Here is a 23,520-nt window from a genome sequence, read left to right as displayed (position 1 = left end):
TGATGTAAACAAATGATGTTGATGGTGAAGATGAGGATGAGGATGAGATTTGAGGGAAACAAGTGAGTATATGATTTTGGGATGATGATGGATAAGGATGAGAAAGGTATTAAAGTCAATAGGAAGATGATGATGGACAAAAAAGGAAGAGAAAATTTCTCAAGATGATGAAGGGATTTTATTATTATTATATTTAACCAGAGATCATCTTAAAGTCAAGTGGATCATCTTCATCTTCATCTTGACTCAGTAAAGCAAATGGGCCTCATCATCATCCTCATCATCTTCTAGAATCAACTTGTTTATCCTCTTCATCCTTTTCTCATGAATCATGATCATGTTGTTGGTGAATTTTTTTATTCATCAAAATCAATCTCAAACTTTTTCTAGAACTTTTTTTCCTCAAGACTTGTTAGAATCAAGAATTTGAAAAATTTGATCGCAACAATTTAAGTTGATTTATTAATTTTTAATCATAATTGCTCAATCTTCATCTCTCTGTCTGGTTATTACATTGTTACAATTTATTAATAGTTGAATCGCTCTGATGATTTGGAATCATATTTCCACTATGGTCCATGAATCTAATTGCAAATTCAATTGAACAAGTTAATTGTTAAACTAAATTTGTGATTCTCTTCTTGTTTCAATTTACCGTTATTTCACAAAATGATTACCCAAAAATCAACATGATGATGATGATAAAAAGGAAGATAATGATGAGAGAAAAAAAGAGAAAAGAGTGTGTCAACCTTTTCAGTTCGATTTTTTCTCCATTCTATCGATAGCGATTTTTTGTTCCATGTAATTCTTTGACGGATTCCTAATATCGCCTGGAGGTATGTCAGGAAAAGATGAGGATGATGAGAGAAAGAAGAAGATGAGAATGGTGGAAAAAAGGCAAAGAATAGAAAGAGAACAAAAAAAAGAGAGAGAATATCATCCTATATCCTTCTATCATCTTCATCATCAATTCCAATCTTATAATCTGTCTTTTCCTCTTCCTTACGACCAACAAAGGTTCCAACTCCTTGATGATGATGATGATGATGAAGAAGAAGAGATTGAGTTAAGAAAAGACTATCAAGAAAAAAGAGAAAACTGATCATCTGTTTCATCATCATCTCGATCATCATCATAATATGACTGAAGAAAAGATCAATTCTTTCGGATAAAAGCGCAAAAGAGAATGGAGAAGATTTGGAGAAAAAAATGATGAGGATGATAAAAGATGAAGATGAAAATATCTCTCTCTCTCTCTCTCTCTCTATATTCAATATCTACTTCTAATAACAATAATAATATCATATTTGCTTTTATCTCGTATCATTCCCAGTAACTAATATCTTTTCACACTTCACTTATCAAGTGATATTTAAGTTATCATCATCATCGTCATCATTGTTGTTATCCTCATCTTCATATGAAATTTTTCATCTTCCGCATCTTTAGCATCTTCATCCGCATCTTTTTTGATGAAGAAACAAAAATTTACTCTAACCATTTATCCAATGTTATTAATGTTTATCATTATTAGCAAGATAATTGAAAATTTCCAGTCTTCCAACTTGATTGTTGATGATTAGAGAAACAAAATAATTTAATTTGATTCATTGTCTTTGGAAGGTTAAATTTTTTATATTTTTCTTATCCCTTTAATTGTTACTCTTGATTTAAATTATCCCTTTAAAAATTTAGCTCATAAGGATAATTAATTGTTGTATGTAATATTAGTCAACTAATTTTAAATTATGTTGATATACTAAACTTTGATTGTGAATGTCAAACAATCAACTTGTGCTTATGTTATTATATTAACAACATTTAAGATGTTTTTATCAACACTTTATCATTACATGATGATGATGAAGATGAGGATGAGGATGAATATGATAAGGATGATAATGATTAGTGAAGAAAGAGATGAAAAAAAGAATAGAAAAAAATAGTTGAATAGAAAATATAATGCAAATAGAAATTACTCTTTCCTCGTGAATTTTGCCCGAGGGATGAAAACCCACCCCACCCTCCACCCTATCCACTCCTTTCTCTCTCTCTCTCTCTCTCTCTCTCTGGTTCATCCTCATCTTCATCATTATCATTATATTGTCAAAGGGAAAACTATTTCAATTCTTGTTGATATTTTTGCATGAAAGTAAAATATTGTTACCCTTACATGAGAATCCATTAAAATTGTTATTCCTTGTGTGAGTCTATGGGATTTTTTTTATCATTTTTTATCTTCATGATGATAATGATGATGAGAAAATAATATAGAGTAAGAATAAGATGAAAATCTCTTACATTTTACTTTCTTCTCATTGTTTTCACTAATTTGCTGATAATCAGGTGATCACGATCATTCCCATAGGGCAATCAAATCATCTTCATCTTCATTATCTGAAGATGATGATGATCATCATGATGATAATTTCAACCTTTCATCATCTCATCATCTCATTTAATCATTACAACTGTTAATATCATATTTCAATATTAAATTGTTACTTATTATTGTTAATCAGTTTTGAACATGATGATGATGATTAAGTGTCATTGATTTATGTTATTTTGTTACCTTGATTTAATTGTTTGTTTCATGTTTTTAACTTTTGTTTACACCTGATAAACAATTAAATTTGATTTCATTTGATTCATTTCCTATCAATCATTTAATATTTAAATCATGATGAAAGTTAATTAATTTTTCATGATTATTTTTAATTCAACAATTGAACATTTGGTAACATTTATTGTAAACATTGTTTCAGTATAATGATTATCATTAAAATCATTTTGATGATAATAGATGATAATCAAGTCAATCAATTATTAATATTGATTCTGATTGTTGTTGATAATGATGATGAGGATGAGGATCATGATAATCATCATCATCTCAACTGCACCCATTGACAGATACGAGAAAGATGAATTGACAAGAGGAAAGAGAGAGAGAGGAAAAAATTAAGATGATGATGAGGAAGATAAAAAAAATTAAGATCAAGGTAAGAAGGTAATTTAAAAGATGAAGATGATTATCATGTTAATCATCATCATCATCTTTCTGATGATTAAATTGATTTTGAAGTTAATCAAGAAACAAAAAAATGGTAACTTTTTTTTTCCAACTTAATCATTCATTGAAATTCAGATGACATTTCAACCCACTCCTTAATTCATGTTGGGTTTGAGCCTTTATCCTTAATCGTCTTCATCCTCATCCTCATCATCATCACAATTATCATCATCTAGCTTATCATAATTAGCACCTTAATTGATATTAACCTGAACCTCAGCAATAAATTGATAAATTGTAAAAGGGTTTGACTGATTATCGTTAGGTGATTGTTTTGATTTTAGTTCACAATTTCAGAATCAGTTGATTGTTTGATTTGATTGCTCTACTTGTCAAGAACAGATATTTAATACAAATGAACAATTTCCTATCAAATTAATTTCACCGAGAGAAATAAATTCAATCGGAAATCAGATTGACAATCAATCAAACGTATTAATATATTTAACTGGAAATCCATTGGAGTTTATAAAGGAAATGACAATCAAGTTAATCACTTGAGAGATAATTTTATCATCTCCATTTTTAACAGTTTACTAATCCGAGAAATAGGATTAATGATTAACTAATTAATCTACTTGGATTAAACATCTTGATCAATCTTAGATGATAATTTAATCAACCTGATCAGAGAATCTAATTGAATAGAAAATGTTTCAACAATTTGTTTTCTGTAATCAAAAGGAAAAGCCCTCAGGGCTAAATGATAGATCACAGAAAAGAAACACTTTTTTTTATTAAATAAAATTAAATTGTTACAATTTAATTGTCACAATTTAGATGAACACATAGACATTTCCAATGGTTATGGGTTTAATCAATTCCATCCTGTTAAACAAACTCAATCAACAATTAACTTTAATTGTTGAGTTGGTTGAAAGTTTTTTTATTTTGTACTCTTATCCTTCAATTCAATGACAACAATTTAAATTCAATTAAAGTTTACTAATTAAATCACTAAGATCCATTAATTACTATTGGTGATTAAATATATTTATTCACTTGTGTTAATTGTTTAGTTGATTATCAATTGTAAATCATAATTGTTAACCCATTTTGTTGATAATTAAATTTGAATTATTGAATCAATTTTTTTAAACAAAATCTTTGTGGTTAATTTTTTAATTACTGATGATGATGGTCAAAGTTATTGATTAACCATTGATAATTAAAATAAATTGTTCTCGTTGACTGGTTATTTAATTAAAATTCATTAATTGTTACTGTCAAAGTTAATTGAGATTCTAACATCTTCAATCTTAATCATTTAGGAAGGAAAAAGAAAATTTAATTCATTCAGATAATTCTGATTGTGATTAGTATTTTATATTAATTACAATCGCGAAAATGATTAACCATTTAAAAGACAATCGATTAAAGTTCAATTATAATCAACAGAAAATTAGTTAATCTGGTTTAGAGTTAATTTTTAGATTCGGTTAAGGGAAAATCATTTTCCCTCAAAATTATTTAGTTAATCATTTTAATTTAGTTTGCGTGTTAAATTATAATCAATTGTAACGTGTATATATAGAAAGTGAGATAGATGATTAAGTTAATCATTTTGAGAAATCATATTTTCACATTTAATCATAATGGTCAACGATTTGGGTCTTAATTGTTGATTAGTCTTGACTATTGGTCTCTGCCTTGTGATTGATTATTAATTATAATCGATTCCAAGTTTTCATTATCAGACAAATTAACTGATTGTTGTAATACTAATACTTAATCGTGCTTATGGGATATTATTATTAATACATGATGAGACTTTAATTGTTGATAAGATTAAAGTGAATTTATATAAAAAATATGATTAGATGAAATTGAAATAATCTTCAAGTTGATCCATTTTTGTTTATTTATTATTGGCTATTCATCTTAATCTAATCTTGTAAGGGATTAAGTTAATCTCTTTCTCTCATTAATTCATTATTTCATCATATTAATTATCTTTCATTTTTCATTCTAATTGTTGATTAAATTGTTGTTAATCTTTTCTCATGACCTGTAACTGTTATTCAATGTTTAGGGTTAGTTAATATCTTCATCATAATCTAACTGATGATGATGAGCTGATGATGGGAAGTGTCTGTGTTTGTGTGATTTAAGTGGACATAAGTCATCCCTTGACCCTTCACCCACTCACCCTATCAACCACCTTCTTATCATCATCATCATCAACATCATCCTCATCACTTTAAGCCACTGAGAGAGAGAGAGAGAGATGCTGATAAAAAGAGATGAGGAAGATAAAAATTGTTACCATAACAAAAACATGAACAACAAAAGAGTTGAAGATAAAGGATAATGATGACCAGTGATGACCACGATAAAAGTTGAATGTCTATTATCATTTGATTGTCCAAATGTTAATCGTTTATGTCAATAAAATGACCTCAAAATGACCGATGGCCTTTTTCATGTTTCCTTTGGTTTTCAATTTAAAGGGTAAATATTGATTATGATTATTTACTCCGTCTCCATGATTATCATCATCAACAACTCATCTTCCTGGAAGATAAATTTGATTTAGATTTACAATTTGATTCAATTAGACAATCCCAATCACAATTAGACTTAATTTTATCCATTGATCACAATTAAATTAATCAAGTTGATTTAGTTAACTTAGGACACAATGACCATCAATCTAGTTATCAAAGGCCAATCATTTTTATTTTACCAAAACATGATGATGATAAGACAATCAAATCAAATTAATACAATTTAAGTTAATCCAATTAATATATTCAAACTGTTTATCATGTTAATCATCATCAATTGATAACTCTATTGACACTAAATTAAATTAAATTAAACAATGATTGTAATCAATTGAAATAAAGTTAAATGATCAATACTAAAGTAAAAACTTTTCACAACCAAATCAATAACAATTAAAATGTAAATTAATGAAAATTAAATGTTAAATTTGATCCTTTGAACAATTATATTGATTAATAATATTATCGATAAACAATTAAAGTTAATTGATATTAATCATAATTTGAGAATGTAAAATCTAGATCAAAGTTAATTGTTTTACTTGTATAATTAAACTAAATCAATATAATTAGGAATGTATCATGTTTGGTTATTGGGCCACCCTGATTACTGAATATACTGAAACTGAATTAAATCAATTGATTATTATCAAAGTATGTGATCAAAATTGTGAAATTGATATAATCATATACGAAATGAGCTTAATCAGGTAGGAGATGAAGAAAAATGATTACCTTGAATATGAAGAGATTCAATTGAGAAGGTAAATTTTTGTAAGATTATCAAGAAGAAGAAAAAATCAAGACTAGATTATCATTAATCATCAACTTTGCAAGATGAAGATGAGGATGAGGATGCTAAAGAAGATGATAATGATGATAAGAGAGAAGAGAGAGAGAGAGAGAGAGAGAAGTAGAAAAAATCTAATGATCTTTTTTTTCGTAGACAGAAAAATGATGAGGAAGATAACTAATGGGATGAAATTACATTAATGGTCAACTGTAACTGTCCCTCCCCTTTATCTTCATCCTTATCTTCATCCTCGTCTTGATCCTCATCAATGATCAACAAAGATTATCCAATGTTTTTCCTGGTTTTTTTTTCTCCATCTTCTTAATATTAATTGAAGTGAATGGGGCGACTACAAGTGAGAAGATGAAGAAGATACGTGAGATGATGATAAGGATGATGAAAATGATGATGATGATTGTAAGTGATAATGATAAAGAGTTCAGGTAATGATAATAATTGAAAATTCTGCTCGAAAATTGTTATTATTTTTCAGAGAAAAAACTTTTTTAAGGAGAAAAAGTTTCAATTTCAATTCTCAGTCTAAAGGTTAACGTTTCTGTCTCTCCTTGTGTGTGTGTGTGTGTTAATTTAATTAATATTAATTCAGTTAAACTGACAATTTATAATTTCTCACTCTCTCATTGTTGATAATTCATCTTTTTTTTGCGAAAAAAAAATCAACTAATCACAATTAAGATGATGAACAACAGAAAGATGAGATAAATAATGATTAAAGTGCAATAATAAATCAAATTAACCACGACAATGTTAATCATTGACCTAACCCAAAGTTTTCAAACTTTCTTAATTGTTTACAATCATTTCTAACTTGATATTTATTATTAACTAAATTAAATCAGAGAGAGAGAGAGAGAGAGACTCACACTCAGAAATGACATTAGTTTTTTGACTTTAATTGTTTCATTAATTCAATCAAATTACATAATTTGTTAGACCAACACAATTGTTAACAATTAAAATTAACACTTTCAAAGTTTTGCATTTCAAATATTCAACGGAAAAACATTTACCTTGATTGTTTGTGATACATTTTGATTGTGATTAAGATTAGGATGATAATGATGACCAGGAATATGATGATGATGAGAAGATATAAATTTCATCATTGTTGTTATGCTTGTCACGGCTATTTAAGTATAACATTGTTGATCCTTTTGTTGATTGTGTTGTTGATTCACAACAATTTAGGTGTAATGAACGTAATTAACTACTAATGAAGGTGAACTTTAAAGCAGATTGAACAATTAAAGTTAATTACTGGTTATCGTTACTCTCTTAAATTAAATTGTTTGTCTTTGTCATAATGATAATAACAATTTAGAAATTGTATCTTTTAATTTGGTCGCATGTTTAATTGTCAAATAAAACAAAAGTAAGTTGTTAATTTATTTTAATCATTGTGATTATAAATATGCCAATTGACAGCAATTAAATAATTTCCATTCATTGCAACCATTAAATTGTGATTAAACATCATTACTATTTAATTCATGACCCCAACTAGATTTAATTGTTAATTGTTGGTGATTTGGCTTTTTCAGTGTTGGATTTTCTTGCTCTTGTAATTAGTTAATTGTGATTATCCATCTTAATACAATTGGATTAATTGTCCTTTCTCTTTGCACAATTTACTAATTGTCAAAATATTTCACTTTAATTATGATTGGTTTTGGTAATTGATTAAGATTAACTTTTCTTGTTTTACTTTGATCATTTTCAACTGAATTAACACAATTAATTAAATTGTTACTAATATGATTAAAAATTTAAACTAGATAATCGTCTTAATTTTTTTTTCTTAATTCATTAAGTGATTAAATCAAATTTAATCAACATTCAAGGTGTGATCAGTTGATTCTTGATCTAAATTGTTATTATCATCAACTGATTTTAGTTAATTACTCATAGATTTTAACTAATTGTGATCCATCTTGATTATTAACTTGAGCTGCAATTAATTAAACCAAATCTCATAATCACTTTGATAATTAACAATCAAGTTAATTAAACGATTACAAAGTTAATATTGAACAATTTAATGACTGATCATCAATGGTCATCATGTGTATTAGTTGATTGTTTATATTAATTTACAAGACAATTAAGATACAAATAATTAAGGGAAACAAGAAAATTTGATTAAGTGTCTACAATTAACCTGATAAACATTTTAGTTTAATCACAATTAACCCGTAATTTTAAAATTGATTATAATATGAGCTGTCAACATCACGATTTAATTTAATTTTTGTTTTTCTTCACAATTTTAATCACAATTTAATATAATCAACTGTTAATGATTAAGATAATTTAAAGATTGGTTAATAAACTAAAAATTTTACACACAATTTAACATTTGATGATCAAATATAATCCAGTTTTAATCATCATCTTGATAGTCATGCTAATTGTAATCAAATAACCAGATCAATCAATTTAATTGCCGGTTATTGATTTGCAATTAAATATTGAATATAAATAAATTTCATCAATAATTTAAGTTCACAATCATCCCAACAATTAACAAATTATCTTGTTGGAATGGTTTTTGTTTCGTTAAATTATTTTAATTGTTTGTGAATCAAAAAAAACAACAACAAACAAAATGAGAATCAATTATTATTATAATACCAAAGATACAATTAACTTCTGATTTATTTAATTGTTATCAACTAATCACAATGGTAATTATCATGGTTAACTACTGAAACAATCAAGTGAATGATGATAATGTTAGTTAATTTGTATTCCTTGATTATCTTTAATCACAAAATCAAGAACAAGAAGAAGAAAAAAATTAAACGAGAAAATTAAGTTTACTAAATTTTCAGATTTCTAATTGTTATTAAAGATTCTGTATGATTACATATCATTATTATCATGACAACAGAATCAACAAATTACCAGGCCAACAATTTATTCACCCTAAGGGTAAATAATATTAAACTAATATATATAATGTAACTATAAAGATTAATTATTATACCTGGGTAACAACAACAATCAACCTATAACAATTTAATCACAATTAAACTGCAACCAAGAAGCAGAAATTAACAAAACAAAAATCATCACAATCAGTTAACCCAAAGAGATGAACAAGTAACTTGTTAACACGAAACCAACAATTAACCGAGAACAATTTAAATCACAATCAACAATTAATCGTAATGATGATGATGATGATTACCTGTAGGAAGACAAGTAGATGAGTGGGAGGATGCGAGTAATTGGGGAGCTAAATGAGAGAGAGAGAGTGAGAGTGAGATGCAATTTAGAATAAAAGAAGAAAAAAAAATTCGTTTTTTTTGTTTGTTCGAAACTCACTTATTCCTAAAGGTAAACATTGTATTCGGTTTGCAATGGGTTCCTTTTAATTACCTAATATATATTAAGAAGTCGAGAGGAAAAAAAATCTACTGTTGATTTAATTGTTTCTCATATACGAAAAAAAAGTTCTAATGAATTAGAATTAATAAATTTACTTGATTATCATTTGTAATTTAAGCTTCTGCCGATCCCATCGACTCCTCCTATCGTAATATTATCATGGTTCAGGTAAGAATCATGAAGAAGCTTTTTTTTCATAGAATAATAATCAAGGGGAGGGATGAACATTCCTTCAGATGATGATGATGATGATGAAGATAATTAATTGACATTTTATTCAGATGATGATAATATAATGATAATAATAATATCGTTTACTTAATTATAGTTGAACACTGAAACTGTTCAGAATCCAAGGATTGAATTTATCTGGCTAAATATAAGTTGATTAAGATTCTTGTGTTAAGATTTATTATTATTATTATTTAGTGTAATTATAATTAAGATGACACCCGAAATATTTAATTACAATTAAGATGATAATGGTGATTGATCATATAATTTATAATATTCAATATCTGTTATCAATTGATTTAGATTCAATGTTGAAATTTGACAAATTGTCTTGCGATTTTGTTTATTAATTGTTGATTAATTTCACATTTCTTGATTATTATTATTCAGATTTTCCTTGGTTATTTTCATGTTTCTTAATCATTATCATGTTGATTATGATTAGCATTTACTTGATACTCTGATAAACTCTTGAGATAGAGTTAATTGTTGATGTTAATTATTGTTAACTATTGAAGGTTAATGTTATATTATTAAGATTATCATGATGTTGTTTCAATAATATTAATTGTAGTTTAGTTAATTGTAGTTGTATTATTATTATCTAAATTTTCAGGTTTACTAATGAATATTTAATTGTAATGAGTGAATGAGAGATAGTTAATCATTTTAACATTGATTACTATTAAAATAAAGTAGTAATAGTTAATTACAATCAAGAAAAAGAGACAAAAAATCATTTTGATTTCCAATGTAATCAACATTTACCATTCACTTTGGTGGAAGTTTTTTTTTTCATTTACTTTGATTAAATAGAGTAATAAACTAATTGTTATTAAAAAGATGATGATGATGATGAAGATAATGTTAATTAGTATGGTTTGGTTAGGATCTAATTAACTGATAGTGAAGACTAATTAAAATCTAATCAAGGAGTAAAAAGGTTTAGAGATGAAGAAGGAAAAATTTTTGCTTCTTTTAATTAAACATTACGTTAATTTGATTACCATCAAAGGAGACAACAATTAACGAAACAAAAAATTACGATGATTATAATTAAGTGGAAGGAAAAAAAAACAACAACAATTTGTTGATTAACTTCACAGATCAATTAATTAATCAATCAAAAATAGAAATGGTTAATATGATGATTGCGAAAAGTAAATTAAATTAGTTAACAGAAAAAGTTTCCATTGTTTCAGTGAGTTTTAATTGTTAACAATTAAAGAGTTTAAGTTAATGGAAACATGGTAACTAATTGTTGATTCTAATTGATAACAATCAGTAGCAATTTAATTTCTCACAATCAGAAATTGAAATACTATTTAAATCAGGATTAAATCAGAAGCAAATTAATAACATTTAATTGTTATGATTAAATATTTGTTTCAGTTAATTATGATTCGTGATGTTGATTGTAAATCATGATAATGGTGATGATATGTTGATGGTGAGTGGGTTAGTAATCAAATGAACAATTAGTTAACTAATAGCTAATCAACAATTAACTATTCTAATGATAATTTAAATTGTCCAATGAAAGTTTTTTAACCTTATCCATTGATCTTAAATGAAAAAAAACAACAACAAGAGCAATTTAATTTTTCCTTTCAATGATCAATAATTTTCAATGAGAAAATTATTCAATCTCATCCTCATCTTTTTTATCATCATTTTCTCATCATCATCATGTAATCATTATCATCATCATCATTAAATTAACAGCAATTATTAATGATTAAAAATTAACAACAGAAGCTGAAAACCAGAATGAAAAACTTTTTTAAGAACATGAAACTTTGTATGTTTCTGATTCTTGAGGTGCAGTTGATTTGATTTGATTATTATCATGATTATGATTATTTACAATTATGATTAACAAACAAAACTTAAATATGATAATTTAAATTGTTACCATGATAACAATTAACTAACAACAACCGAGAGTAATTTATGTTTTTAATTGTGAACATCCTACTAATATTAATCTCAATTGATTTTCAATGGTTTTTAATTTATTGACTTTTTCTTGTTGTTTTATTTTTTGATTTTGATTCTTGATTAACTTTGATTGATTGATTTGTTTCAACTGATTAACTTTTCTTGATTAAATCTTGATATAGATACATATATACATATCCTCGTACTTATTATTATGTTAATTGTTGTTAATTGTTATTGTATTACTTTGGTTAATTGAGATGCAATCATAAATTGTTGTGAAATTAAGTTAATCAAGATGATCAAAAAGTTTCATTAAATTTGTAATCAACTTTATTGTGTCTATCATTTTTAATTAAATCATTTTCAATCATGATAGTAAGATGTATATATATCTTAATTATATGTTAAATTAACAGTGTGTCACAATTTACTGATTGTTGTCAATTAAATTTACCAATCAAGAGAGTAACTTAATTGTTAGTGTTTCTAAAAATTAAACTTCAATCTAAATGTTTGATGAATTTTGTTGATTTCTCATTGAAAACAATTTATCTTAAATCGTTAATTACATCAAATCATTAATTGACTTTTCTCTAGATTTTAATTTTATTTTAATTGTTAGCTAAGGTGCCACCAGTATCACCATAAAATTAGTAAATTGTGACGTTAATTATTTCAAAGGAAAAGCTAACAACTAATTTAATATCAATCGTTTTGTGTAAGAAATTGAAAAATTTTGTTCATTCATTGGATTGAGATTAACTCTTGTTTTGTTTATCACTGAAACAATTTAATTTGTTCATCAAAATTAATTGGACTGTCAAGGATTGGGTAATGATTTAGTAATCCAAATCTAATTAAACAGTTGTAGATAAATCAATCAAATCAAAGAGCAACAACAACAACAACAACAATCAAGAGTCTATAAGTGTAATTGATTAAGGAAGAGATTAAGATTCACCATGAAAAGATTGAAAAATCAAATCAAATCAAATCAATAGATTACAAAGTAAATTGATTAACACGAATACTAGAAAATAACAACAATTAAGAGACGCAATTAATGAAATACAGCCAAAGACTTTGAGTTTGCAACCACTTTTTAAATCATTCACGAAGTCAATGATAAGCAAATAAAGATAACTTTTGATATCTAATTAGTTGACCATTTTGAGACTAAATCACTTAAATTAGTGGACAGACTTATCATCATATCTTTGGGTTAACTGTATCTCTCATTGATTATATTCAACTGCGTGAATGATTTAGAAAGTGTTGCAAACTCGAAGTCTTTGGCTGTATAACAATCGATTGGAACAATTAATTACATGATCGAAAAGTGTAACATTTACTTTGGAGAAAAGAAAACGTAATCATTTAGAATGATGATGATTTCGACTTGACAATTAACTTAATTGTTACAATATTATTATTGTTCGAATGTGTATCAAGATAATATAATAACAAATGTTTCGAATTAAAACAAAATAGAGAAGAGAATAAAAAAAATTCCACAAAAAGAAAACGGAAAAAGTTTATCATTAAATTTTTCTTTTCTTTTCCCTGAATATAAATGCTACATCTTTGTTATTAAATCTACATGAAAGTTATGACAAATATTAAACATTATTCTGGTTAAAAAGAAGGAGGAAGAAGATGAAGATGAAGATGAAGAATATAAAAAAGAGAATAGAATGAAATTTGTAGAAGAGTAAAAATAATCTCTCTACTGATTGTACATACATAATACGTTTTTAGTTCTCTCCCTGTTATTAGAAGGAAATATATCGCCTTAGGCGATATGACAAAGAAGAAGAGAAAGTGAAAGACCAATTTTGTAGAAAATTTAGAGAGAGAGAGAGAGAGAGAGAGAGAGAGAATCATCATCATCATCATTCTCATCTTCTTGGTATTAGAAAGAAAAAACTGTATTACGCATTATGTATACATCTACAGTCGGTTGAGATTATTTTTCATCTTTACTCTTTCGAAAATCATCTTTTAGCTTTGACAATTTCTCTTCTTGTTCGTCATCTTGTTCATCATCATGGTGATAGAATTTTATATTCTCATGGATTCATTGTTGTTCTTTGGATGTTCATCAAATTGTTCCTCCTTTGATTTTCTTATTGTCATAATTTTCCATTTGCAAATGTTAATGTTTGAATCAGCGAAATGATGAATAATTTGAGAAGAATCAATTTTTTCATCTCTTTCAGGGTGAAAATTGAGTTTCTTTCATTTTCTCTTCTGGAAAATATAACCTTTTCCTTTTTGCTCCTTCGGTCTAATCGAAACCCTTTTTCTGTTTACAATCAACTTTACATAGAATTTAAATTTTCGAGTTTATCCTTTTAAATTGATTCTTCTTCAATTGCTTTTCCGTATTAGTTTTTCTTTGACATTTTTTTGCTTCCATATTGTACCAAACATGAGAGAGTAAATGAATGAGTGCGTGAGTGAGTGAGATTGAGTGAGAGAGTGAGAGAGAGAAATGAAAATAGTAAAGAATATTTTTCTATTAAGTGTATCAATATATAGAGATGAACAATTTGAGATAAATTCGAGTGATATGATTATGATGATTGATTGTTACCATCTAATCTCAATTGTAGTATCCGGTATGGAGAGAGACAATTAACCACCATGTAATGTTGATATGAAGAGTATCTTGTCGCCATTTTGTAATTTATATTCATTTTCACCTAAAATCTCCCAATCAACATCGTTGACCAGAATTAAAACTCCAGGACGAATCGTCTCATTGACGACAAACAATTCAGGTCTTTCCTTTAAATGTTTCTCCTTTAACAGGTTAATTAGATCCTTAATTGTCCAACAATCACTTAAATCATCACATTTAAATCCAGTTCTTTCCTTGTCTCATTACCAAACAGCAATTCCATTCCACCCTTGAACTCAATCGTAACTTTCAGTGAGGATGATTCTCGATTAGATGACATTTCGCAATTGGAAAAACAATTAACTTTCAAACAATATAATAAATTAAATGATCAACGATAACAAATCACATTAAATTGTAAACAATTAAAACAAGAAAAGGTAAAAATCAAGTGGAAACCATGAGTTTAAATGAGTTACCTGGTTACCGATTGTTGTTTATTGGGGTGGGAATCCAAGGACCGGTTACTTTGAAACCAATTGGTGATTAACCGATAATTAAGTTAATTGTTATCAAATGTTACTACGTAATCAGCATTCCAAATGTGATGAAAAAATGTAATACAATTTAGATAAGTAATCAACAGTTGATTTCAATTGTTTAAAGAGTTGGAATGAGTCAAAATTGACAATCTAATTGTTGATTGTTAACTTTTCGAGAGTGAAAATATTTTTAATTGTTCATATTTCTTATTATCTCTTGATACAATCAGGAAGATAATAATATATATATTTCAGTGGTTTCGGTAACAGGGAGAAGAAAAAAAAATGATCACAGTTAATTTGTAACGAACAGAGAAACGGAAAACAATTTAGATAATTGAGTTGATTGTGATAGAAAGGAAAGAGAGAAAATTATTTAAATGATTGGTCTGATAATACTCCCAATAAGTTAATTGTTCAGAGAGGAGATTTGTTCGTTAATCATCTTGATTGTTGTTCATTTGTCAATCATAAAATTTACACACAATTAACACACTGACAGAGAAATTTAAAGATTAAGATTATGATTATTCACACACAGGCTTTGAATTTGATGCTTTGGTTAATTGTTCTGAATGCGATGGTTTAATGAGTTTGGGAAGACCAATTAGTTGTTAATCATTGTAGTTTTCTTAATTGTGTTGATGTAGATTTTTGATCAGGAGAAGAGCAAATAATTGGCACAATTAATTGGTTGAAATTTGTTTCCTCGAAAAGGCTAAAAATATCTGTTCCAATGAAGTATCACTGATTATGAAATTTTCCAATTGATGTGTTTCCTTAATTGTTTCCATTGTTTTAAAAAGTTGAGACCATTTAAGTGATTTATCGGGTATATGGTAAAATAAATTAACAAAATGATGCTGTTTTAATTCAGCATTTAAGGTAGTTTCAACGGTCGAACGTAAATGTCCAAGATAATCGGGATCCGATATTTTGTCCACTTTGATTTTTATGTACAGACTAAAACCTTGACCGAATTTATGTCTCAAATGTTGTAAACTTCCCAAGCATTTGAACTCTCCACTGACCATTATTGCGATTCGAGAGCAAAGGGTTTCACATTCTTCCATCGAATGACTAGTTAGAACTAAGCAGCAACCTCTTTCTCGAACGGAAGAAAGTAGAATCCACATTCGCCTTCTATTTGCGGCATCAACACCAGCCGAAGGTTCATCAAGGAAAACAACTTTCGGTGAACCAACTAACGACATTGCCAGGCTAAGTTTCGTTTATTTCCACCCGAATAACAACCGGTAACCTTATCTGCATGAAATTGTAAATCAACGTCATTAATTAATTGATTAACTATAACTGGTATACACTTTTCTTCAAGACCTCGAAGTCTACCAAATAGGAATAACATTTCTCGACCCGTTAAACGGTCAATCAGTGCATCATATTGTGGACAATAACCGATACACTGTTGGTAACTTCGTTTATCTTTGGTTATATCGAGATCACAAATGTAAGCCGATCCATGGCTTGGCAATATGTCACCGACCAGCATTTTAAATGTGGTCGATTTACCCGCCCCATTGATACCCAACAGTCCGAAACATTCATTTTGACGGACACCAAAGGTAAGACCTTCAACCGCTCTAAATTTACGATATTTTTTCTTCAAATCGATGACACTTAGAATGTCCTGATCGATTGTACATCTATTTCGCTCAGCGTAAACACGATGTCTTTCAGCGGTCACATCGGAGTCTTCACTTTCGATGTTACGTCGACGGGGATCTTCATCAACATACGAGGTATGAATCGAAAGTCGGGTCAACAAGGAATCTTTTAAATCATTTAACCATTCAAGTCGATCATAGTAAAACTCAAGGATTAAAAGGATAACGATAAAAATGGCCGCTTCGGTGACCAGTTGAGTTAATCCAGGTAAAACTCCGTATTCCCATGACAACGGGTCACGATATTTGAAACAATCGTCAGTTTTTTCACAAATATCTAAAAATGAGGAAAAAGTTAAATTAACAACAATTAATGAAATCAAGGTGATTCATCTGAATTTGAGTAATAAAACTATCTAATAAAATAAGTAAATAAATAATAAACACTTACTGGGACAACATCGATAAGTCATATCGGTGTCAGAAACGGTTGCGTTGACACATTGAACTTCAAGTACTTTGGGCATAACTTGACCACAGACCTTTGCCTCGAGGGCAAGACTGAAAGCTTTCACAATTGCACTGGTCATTGCATGAAGAGGGAAAAAGCTAATAATCAAATCGAAGGCACTTTTAAATGTATGCGAAACTATTTTAGGTACCAAACTTTCAATGATAAAATCGATAATGGCCATCATGACACCGAAAACAAGGAAAAGAAGTACCAGAAAAGAGTAACCAATACTTGGACGATCAAAAATAAATGAGAAAATATATGCCAAAGGAATGGAAGCAACTCCGCTTGCAATCAGTGAAAGAAGAAAAGCCACTGTAACAATTAAGAATAGAACAGAAAAATAATTAGAGATTAATTAACTGAAGAATTGATGTTTTCTATCATATAAACTTACATTGGATATTGATATCGTCATGGAAGATCATTTGGAAATCTAGAAGCAAAATGACCGCAAATATACAACAGGTACAAATAATATGAATCAACATGTCGACAAGAAAATGGGCCAGCCAGTATAAAATGGGATGAAGTCCGGTCATTATTTGTAATAGTTTGGCTTTTGAGCTTCTTTCCTGGATGGGAACCAGAACATGACTAGCAGCTAGAAAGGGCATCGTGATTTGTACTAAAACACTCCAAAGACGAGGTCGAAGAGCGGTTGAAATGATTGGCTGAAGAAGGTCACCTTTGGAAGGAAATGGATAATTGTAAGTAGAGAAACGGAAAAGAGGCTCATGTAAAGTGCCACCCGCTGATACGAAAACAGGTAACAATGAACCTGATCCAATTTCACTTGCTTTTCCTCCTCCGTTCATCGTTGGTATCGGTGGTGAGGTCGAAGCTGTTATATTACGATAAACAGTATCGAATAGTAAATTAATTGCAATCGGAAGGGAATGAAGAGCTTCCTTATTGTAATAGATTTTCAATTCGCGATCAGTATATTCCATGGACACTATGTAATCGTGGATATATTGATTGATTGACAATATCTCCCCTTGACGCAACATATAATCATCGACCGAAGTTGTTGAATTAAGGTAGCCGACTGTTGCATATTCAGCTTTCATCACTTCGCTAAACTTTTGACCAAAATCAGCGGCATCACCCGATGGATTTGAGTAAAGAGCATTAGTATAACCGTAAAGATGTTGTAAACTTAATTGTACCGTTTGTTTGAATAATGAAACCATACCGACAATTTTTTGATCCAATATCATGATTAAGGCAAACATAAGAGTGGGAATGAGTATTTGAAATAAGATCACTTTCCAGTAACGTTTAGCGTAATTGTAACGCTTAATTAAAAGTGCTTTCATCCGTTGGAATAGAAGATGACATCCAGTAACGAAAAAACTGTCGGGTGAAGATAATCTTTGACACCCAATTGGTCAACTTGTTGATTGCTTGAAGAATGAGCTTGTAGATTGTTGGGGAAATCAGAGTTAATTAGCTGATTAGATGTTGATCTATATAAACCATTGCTTCCACTTGAAACACTGTTTTGCTCAGTTTCTTCCGTTTCCGCTTCGACTACTCGAATGAAAACTTCTTCCAATGTTGTGTAGCTCAATCCCCATGAAGAGATTTTTAAAGAATCTTTTTTAACCTCAAGTTCGTCAAAAAATTCCGTGAAAACATTGGAATTGGACAATTCTTGAGGTAGGGCATAGATCACTTCACCTTCAACAGCGTAATTCAATTTGGCTCCCGGGAAATGATTCTGTGTGATTGTTGTCAGATCTTGGACTGAACTTTCCTCCGTTTTGGCTACTCTCAATTCGTATCCAGTTCCAAAAAGCCTTTTCAAATACATGGGTGATCCAAAACAGGCCAGTTTTCCTTTTCGTAAGATGGCAACTCGTTCACCGATTGCATCGGCTTCCTCGATAAAATGAGTTGTCATTATGAGCGTTTTTCTACTTTTCATCTCATTCAATATGTTCCAAACATCCCGACGAGAACCTGGATCTAAACCGGCCGTTGGTTCATCTAGAATGATTATCTCTGAATCTCCAATTAGAGCGATACCTAAATTAAGACGACGTCTCATTCCACCTGAAAGTGAATTAGGTCGAAGAGATTTGTAATCGGTTAGTTTAACATCTTCAGCGATTCTTTCAACTTCCATTTTTAACTTTTTCCAAGGAACTCCTTTGATAGCACCATAGAGCATTAAATGACCTTCGACACTTAACTCAGGCTGCAGTACATTAGCTTGTGGACAGAAACTAAGATTTCGACGAGCATCAGTTGTTTCCTCGAGAATATCGTGACCATCAATAACAACTGACCCACTGGTCGGTGATATAAGTCCAATAATGATGGACATTAAAGTTGTCTTACCAGCGCCATTTTCACCAAGTAACATGGTTATCTGCCGATGGGGAATATCAAGAGATACGTTGTTAACTGCAATCGCTGGTGGATTATGTCCATCAAACTCTTTAAGAACATTTCGAATAGAGATTTTAATCTCATCGGAAGGAGCCAAAGGTTCAAAATGATCATGATTCCAATCTAGTGGCTCTTCTTGGTTCTCTTTTTTCCTTGGCTTGTAACGGAACAGAGAGTGAAGTGGAAACAGCCAAGGTTTCGAGATACCATATTGGGTGGGGATCACATTTTCCAGGTAATAAATTAAAGGTATATACAGGAAGGTCGTCACTGATAAGATGATAAGTATCTTACCAAGTGAAAGTTCACCAAAAACGGACGCAGGTTCAAATAGATTACCCCAATTGGCACCATAACCATAGATCTCTTTCTGTTGGATCACTCGAATGGCCAAAGTTAACGCCATGTTTGGCAAGAAACAAGCAACAAACCTCAACTCTCTTGTCTCGATAACATCAACCAGCTTATTTGTGGCCGGGTCAATATAATAAGCGGGTATAATTTGTAGTGCCCAAGCGATGACACCAACAACCACTGCGGAGATGGGACGATTAAAGGGAATGGACAAAGCCATAGCGGTCAGCATAAAGTTCAATCCCCACAAGGCGATGATAAAGAAAACAAGAGACGGCGATGAATAGTTAAAAACACAAGCGTAACCATTGATAAATTTCATGGTAAACAAAGCGGTAACAATTATCGCTTGAACCAGAAAGATGGAATAATGATTTACAAGGTGAACAAACCAATAGATCCAGTCCATTAGTCCAGTGATTCGATACATTTCTCTAATTTGATTTGATTTTTCGGCAGTGATTCGTTTAACAATCAGAACATAAGTTATAATAAAACTAAAACCAGAACCCAGGGGGTTAAATCTGATAGATTGTCACTTGCGGTGGTATGAGATGGATATGGAAATCGGTATCCATTGACCAAACCAGATGAGAGCACTTTGGTCATGTTTAATTCAATTTCGGGAAATTTTTCGGTCAAATAAGCCAAATTAAGGAGAGTTTGAAGGTTAGAGAAAACGTTATAAGGTGATTCGGGGCAAGGATATGAATTTGTTTTAACACAGAAAGTTGTTTTCAACCATTGGGGCATTCGTGACCTAATGGTGTAGGTAAATCCAGGAGAATTGGCCTTTTCTTTTTCAAATATGACTCCGTAAATGATTGCATTTGGATCGATGGCGATCATCTTAAGATACTCATTGTATAATTCATCCGTTGTGCTGAAATTTTTAAATATCGGTAGTGTACCTTGAAGGGCCAGTTTGGTCTCGATAATATTCATTAATCGCACGGTGGGTTCATCGTCTGGTGTGTAGAAAATATTGGAATAACTAAAAGCACTTGGGTTAAAACTGAAAGAGGGACTGGGATAAGTTTGAGCTGGTACACGGGACGAAGTACTTGAATCGGGTAAAGTTCCCAGTCTTATGAGAACATAAACAAAAATGACCGATATTGTTAAAGGAATTAACAGTTCAAAGGTAAATTCTAGAAGATGATTACGACGAACAGCCCATGATTTCCATAGCATGATCTTCATTTGTTGATTGATTTTCTCACGGCCACACTTTACGGTCTCCAAACGAGCCATGGTCGTCCCAATTTAACTAACAATCAAGGGGAACAATTTTAAACCAGGAAAATTAAGAAAATATCAGCAAAGAGATGACCAGAATCCAAGGGAAGGAGAAAAAATGATTTACCTCAAAAAACTCAGGTAATCAAATGAGATGGAACATTTCAGTTGAATCTGATGATGATGAGAAATCAATTGTTGACCTGACAATTTATACTCTGTATTGGAAACAAATAGTAAGTTCAATCATTTGTATGTTGAACCAGCAAACGTCAATATTTATAGAAACAATCAGCAACTCGTAGCAACCATTTACTATTGAATTGAAATGGAGAAAATAATAGAATTAATTGTTTTATAGAAGATGAAGCGAGAACAAAACTGACGCGCTTTTGGTAAGATAATTAAAGAGTAATTGTGATTTTCATGGGTAGACTATGGTGGTAATCAAGTTGTAGATGATGTTAATTGTGGTGATGATGTTTAGAGTAATAAAATTAAGGTAAATCGTATTGTAGATGTTGATGAATCATAATTTGAACGGCGATAAAAACAAAAGGAGGAGCAGAGAATAAAAAAAATGGCTTCTGAAAAAGAAACAGAGAAAGAGAAACGATTAGAAATGACAAATTAAGATTATCACAATTGATTGGGTAACTATTCACGACCGAAGATTAGATTAAAACAATTGAAAATATAAATCACAACAATTAATCAAAAAGAAAACAATTGCCATTGAAATTGAAGGAGAAACAAAAAGATGATGAGGATAAATAGAAACAAGAGATTCTATCATTTAATTACACTTACTGAATAGAAGAAGATTATTTACCATTTTATGGATTAATTGTTGTTCTAATTTAGGGGATAAACATGATTTTAATCATCAACAATTAGAATTGTAAAAAAATAAACACAAGAGAAAAAGAAAAATTGAAAACAGTTTTTATTTTTTTCTTTTGACTTTTTTCTGTATCCCTAACATATGTTGAGAGAAAGAGAGAAAGAGAGAGACTTTCTCAGTGAAGAGAAAGAGAAATGAGAAAGTGAGAGTGGGAGGAGAGAGAATTGGATAATAAAAAGAGAGGGAGATGAACATGGAGAGAGAGAGAGAAAGAGTAAAAATTAATCAATTGTATCACAACAAAGCTGTTAATTGTTAATTAAAGGTCGCAGATAAAAATTCATCTCCAATTGTGATAGTTGATGTGTTCCAATGTTGTTACCTGAATGGGGGTTAAGGTTTACAACTAATTATCATTATCATCATGTTCATTCAACTGGTTAGGGTTAAAGGTTAAGACGAGAAAGTTAAAGTGATTCGAGTACAACAATTTGTATTAGATTTAAAGATTAGACTTGAATTAAGAATTGCTTGTCTAATTAACATGAATTAATGTACATTGTGTGTTTAGTGTTTGGTGTTTGCATCTTTCCTTGAGTTTGTTTTGACTTTTTTTTTGGTTTCGATTAACTATTTACCATCATAATCATCATCCTGCTTTTGAATTTGTTGATTAAAAAATTGTTGATTTCAAGTCCGATGACAGAAAATTCTGTGCTAAAAGGGTAGGTCAAAGTTGGAGAGAATTTGTTGTGAGAAAGAGAGAGATAGTGACAATTTAGAGATCAAAGAACAGAAAAAAAAATTATAAATTCTAAGAATAGGAAGTTGTAAGAATGAGGAAGAGGTAAACATGGTTGTGAAAATTGATTGAGAAAGTTAATTGCAATCAAAAGAGAGCTCAGTAAATTGTTGATTCCATTGTTATTGCTGTGTTGTTATCCTTTTAGGTTTGTTAAATATTTGATTAACAATTTGATTGACTTGTTTTGTTGTGGCTGTGGTGATGTTATTATAGATGATGTTATTATTATTTATGAATATTTAACACCAATCAATGTCTCCTTTGGAACCAATTTTTTGGTGATGATCATTTTCCGCTTTTAGCATGATGATTACAATTTATATAAGGATTGCAATAGTATTTAAAAAAACAGAGGCAAGAGATTAATGAAGAACGAAAAACAAAACAAAACAAATACAAGATAAAAATAGATAAAGAAGCAAAAATGGCACAAAGGTTAGGGGATATCGGAAATTGGGGCGTTTTGTGATTACAATTAGTAGGTAATTAAGAGCAATTTTTACCACAGAGAGGGAGAGAGAGAGAGAGAGAGAGATTAATCAAATTTCATTTGAGTTTATGGATATTCATCATTAGTGAATGGGTTTTATCCAAAGAAAGGGGCAA

General features: G+C 29.7%; 1 protein-coding gene across 1 annotated transcript; it reads right to left on the bottom strand.

Annotated features, from left to right (window-relative positions):
* Positions 1–15,302: 15,302 nt before the first annotated feature.
* Positions 15,303–23,279, bottom strand: LOC128394219 (ATP-binding cassette sub-family A member 2-like). The gene is given in 8 exon segments (XM_053354510.1): positions 15,303–16,364; positions 16,367–17,095; positions 17,210–17,587; positions 17,670–18,632; positions 18,635–20,530; positions 20,533–21,296; positions 21,393–21,852; positions 22,076–23,279. Coding segments are annotated over 6 exon segments (5,259 nt in total). The 5' UTR covers positions 21,281–21,296; positions 21,393–21,852; positions 22,076–23,279; the 3' UTR covers positions 15,303–15,819.
* Between the last annotated feature and the right edge of the window lie 241 nt (positions 23,280–23,520).

Source organism: Panonychus citri, unplaced genomic scaffold (assembly GCF_014898815.1).
Source record: "Panonychus citri isolate SS breed McGregor unplaced genomic scaffold, ASM1489881v1 Contig00139, whole genome shotgun sequence".
NCBI lineage: Eukaryota > Metazoa > Arthropoda > Arachnida > Trombidiformes > Tetranychidae > Panonychus > Panonychus citri.
This window is presented reverse-complemented; position numbering and strand designations above follow the sequence as displayed.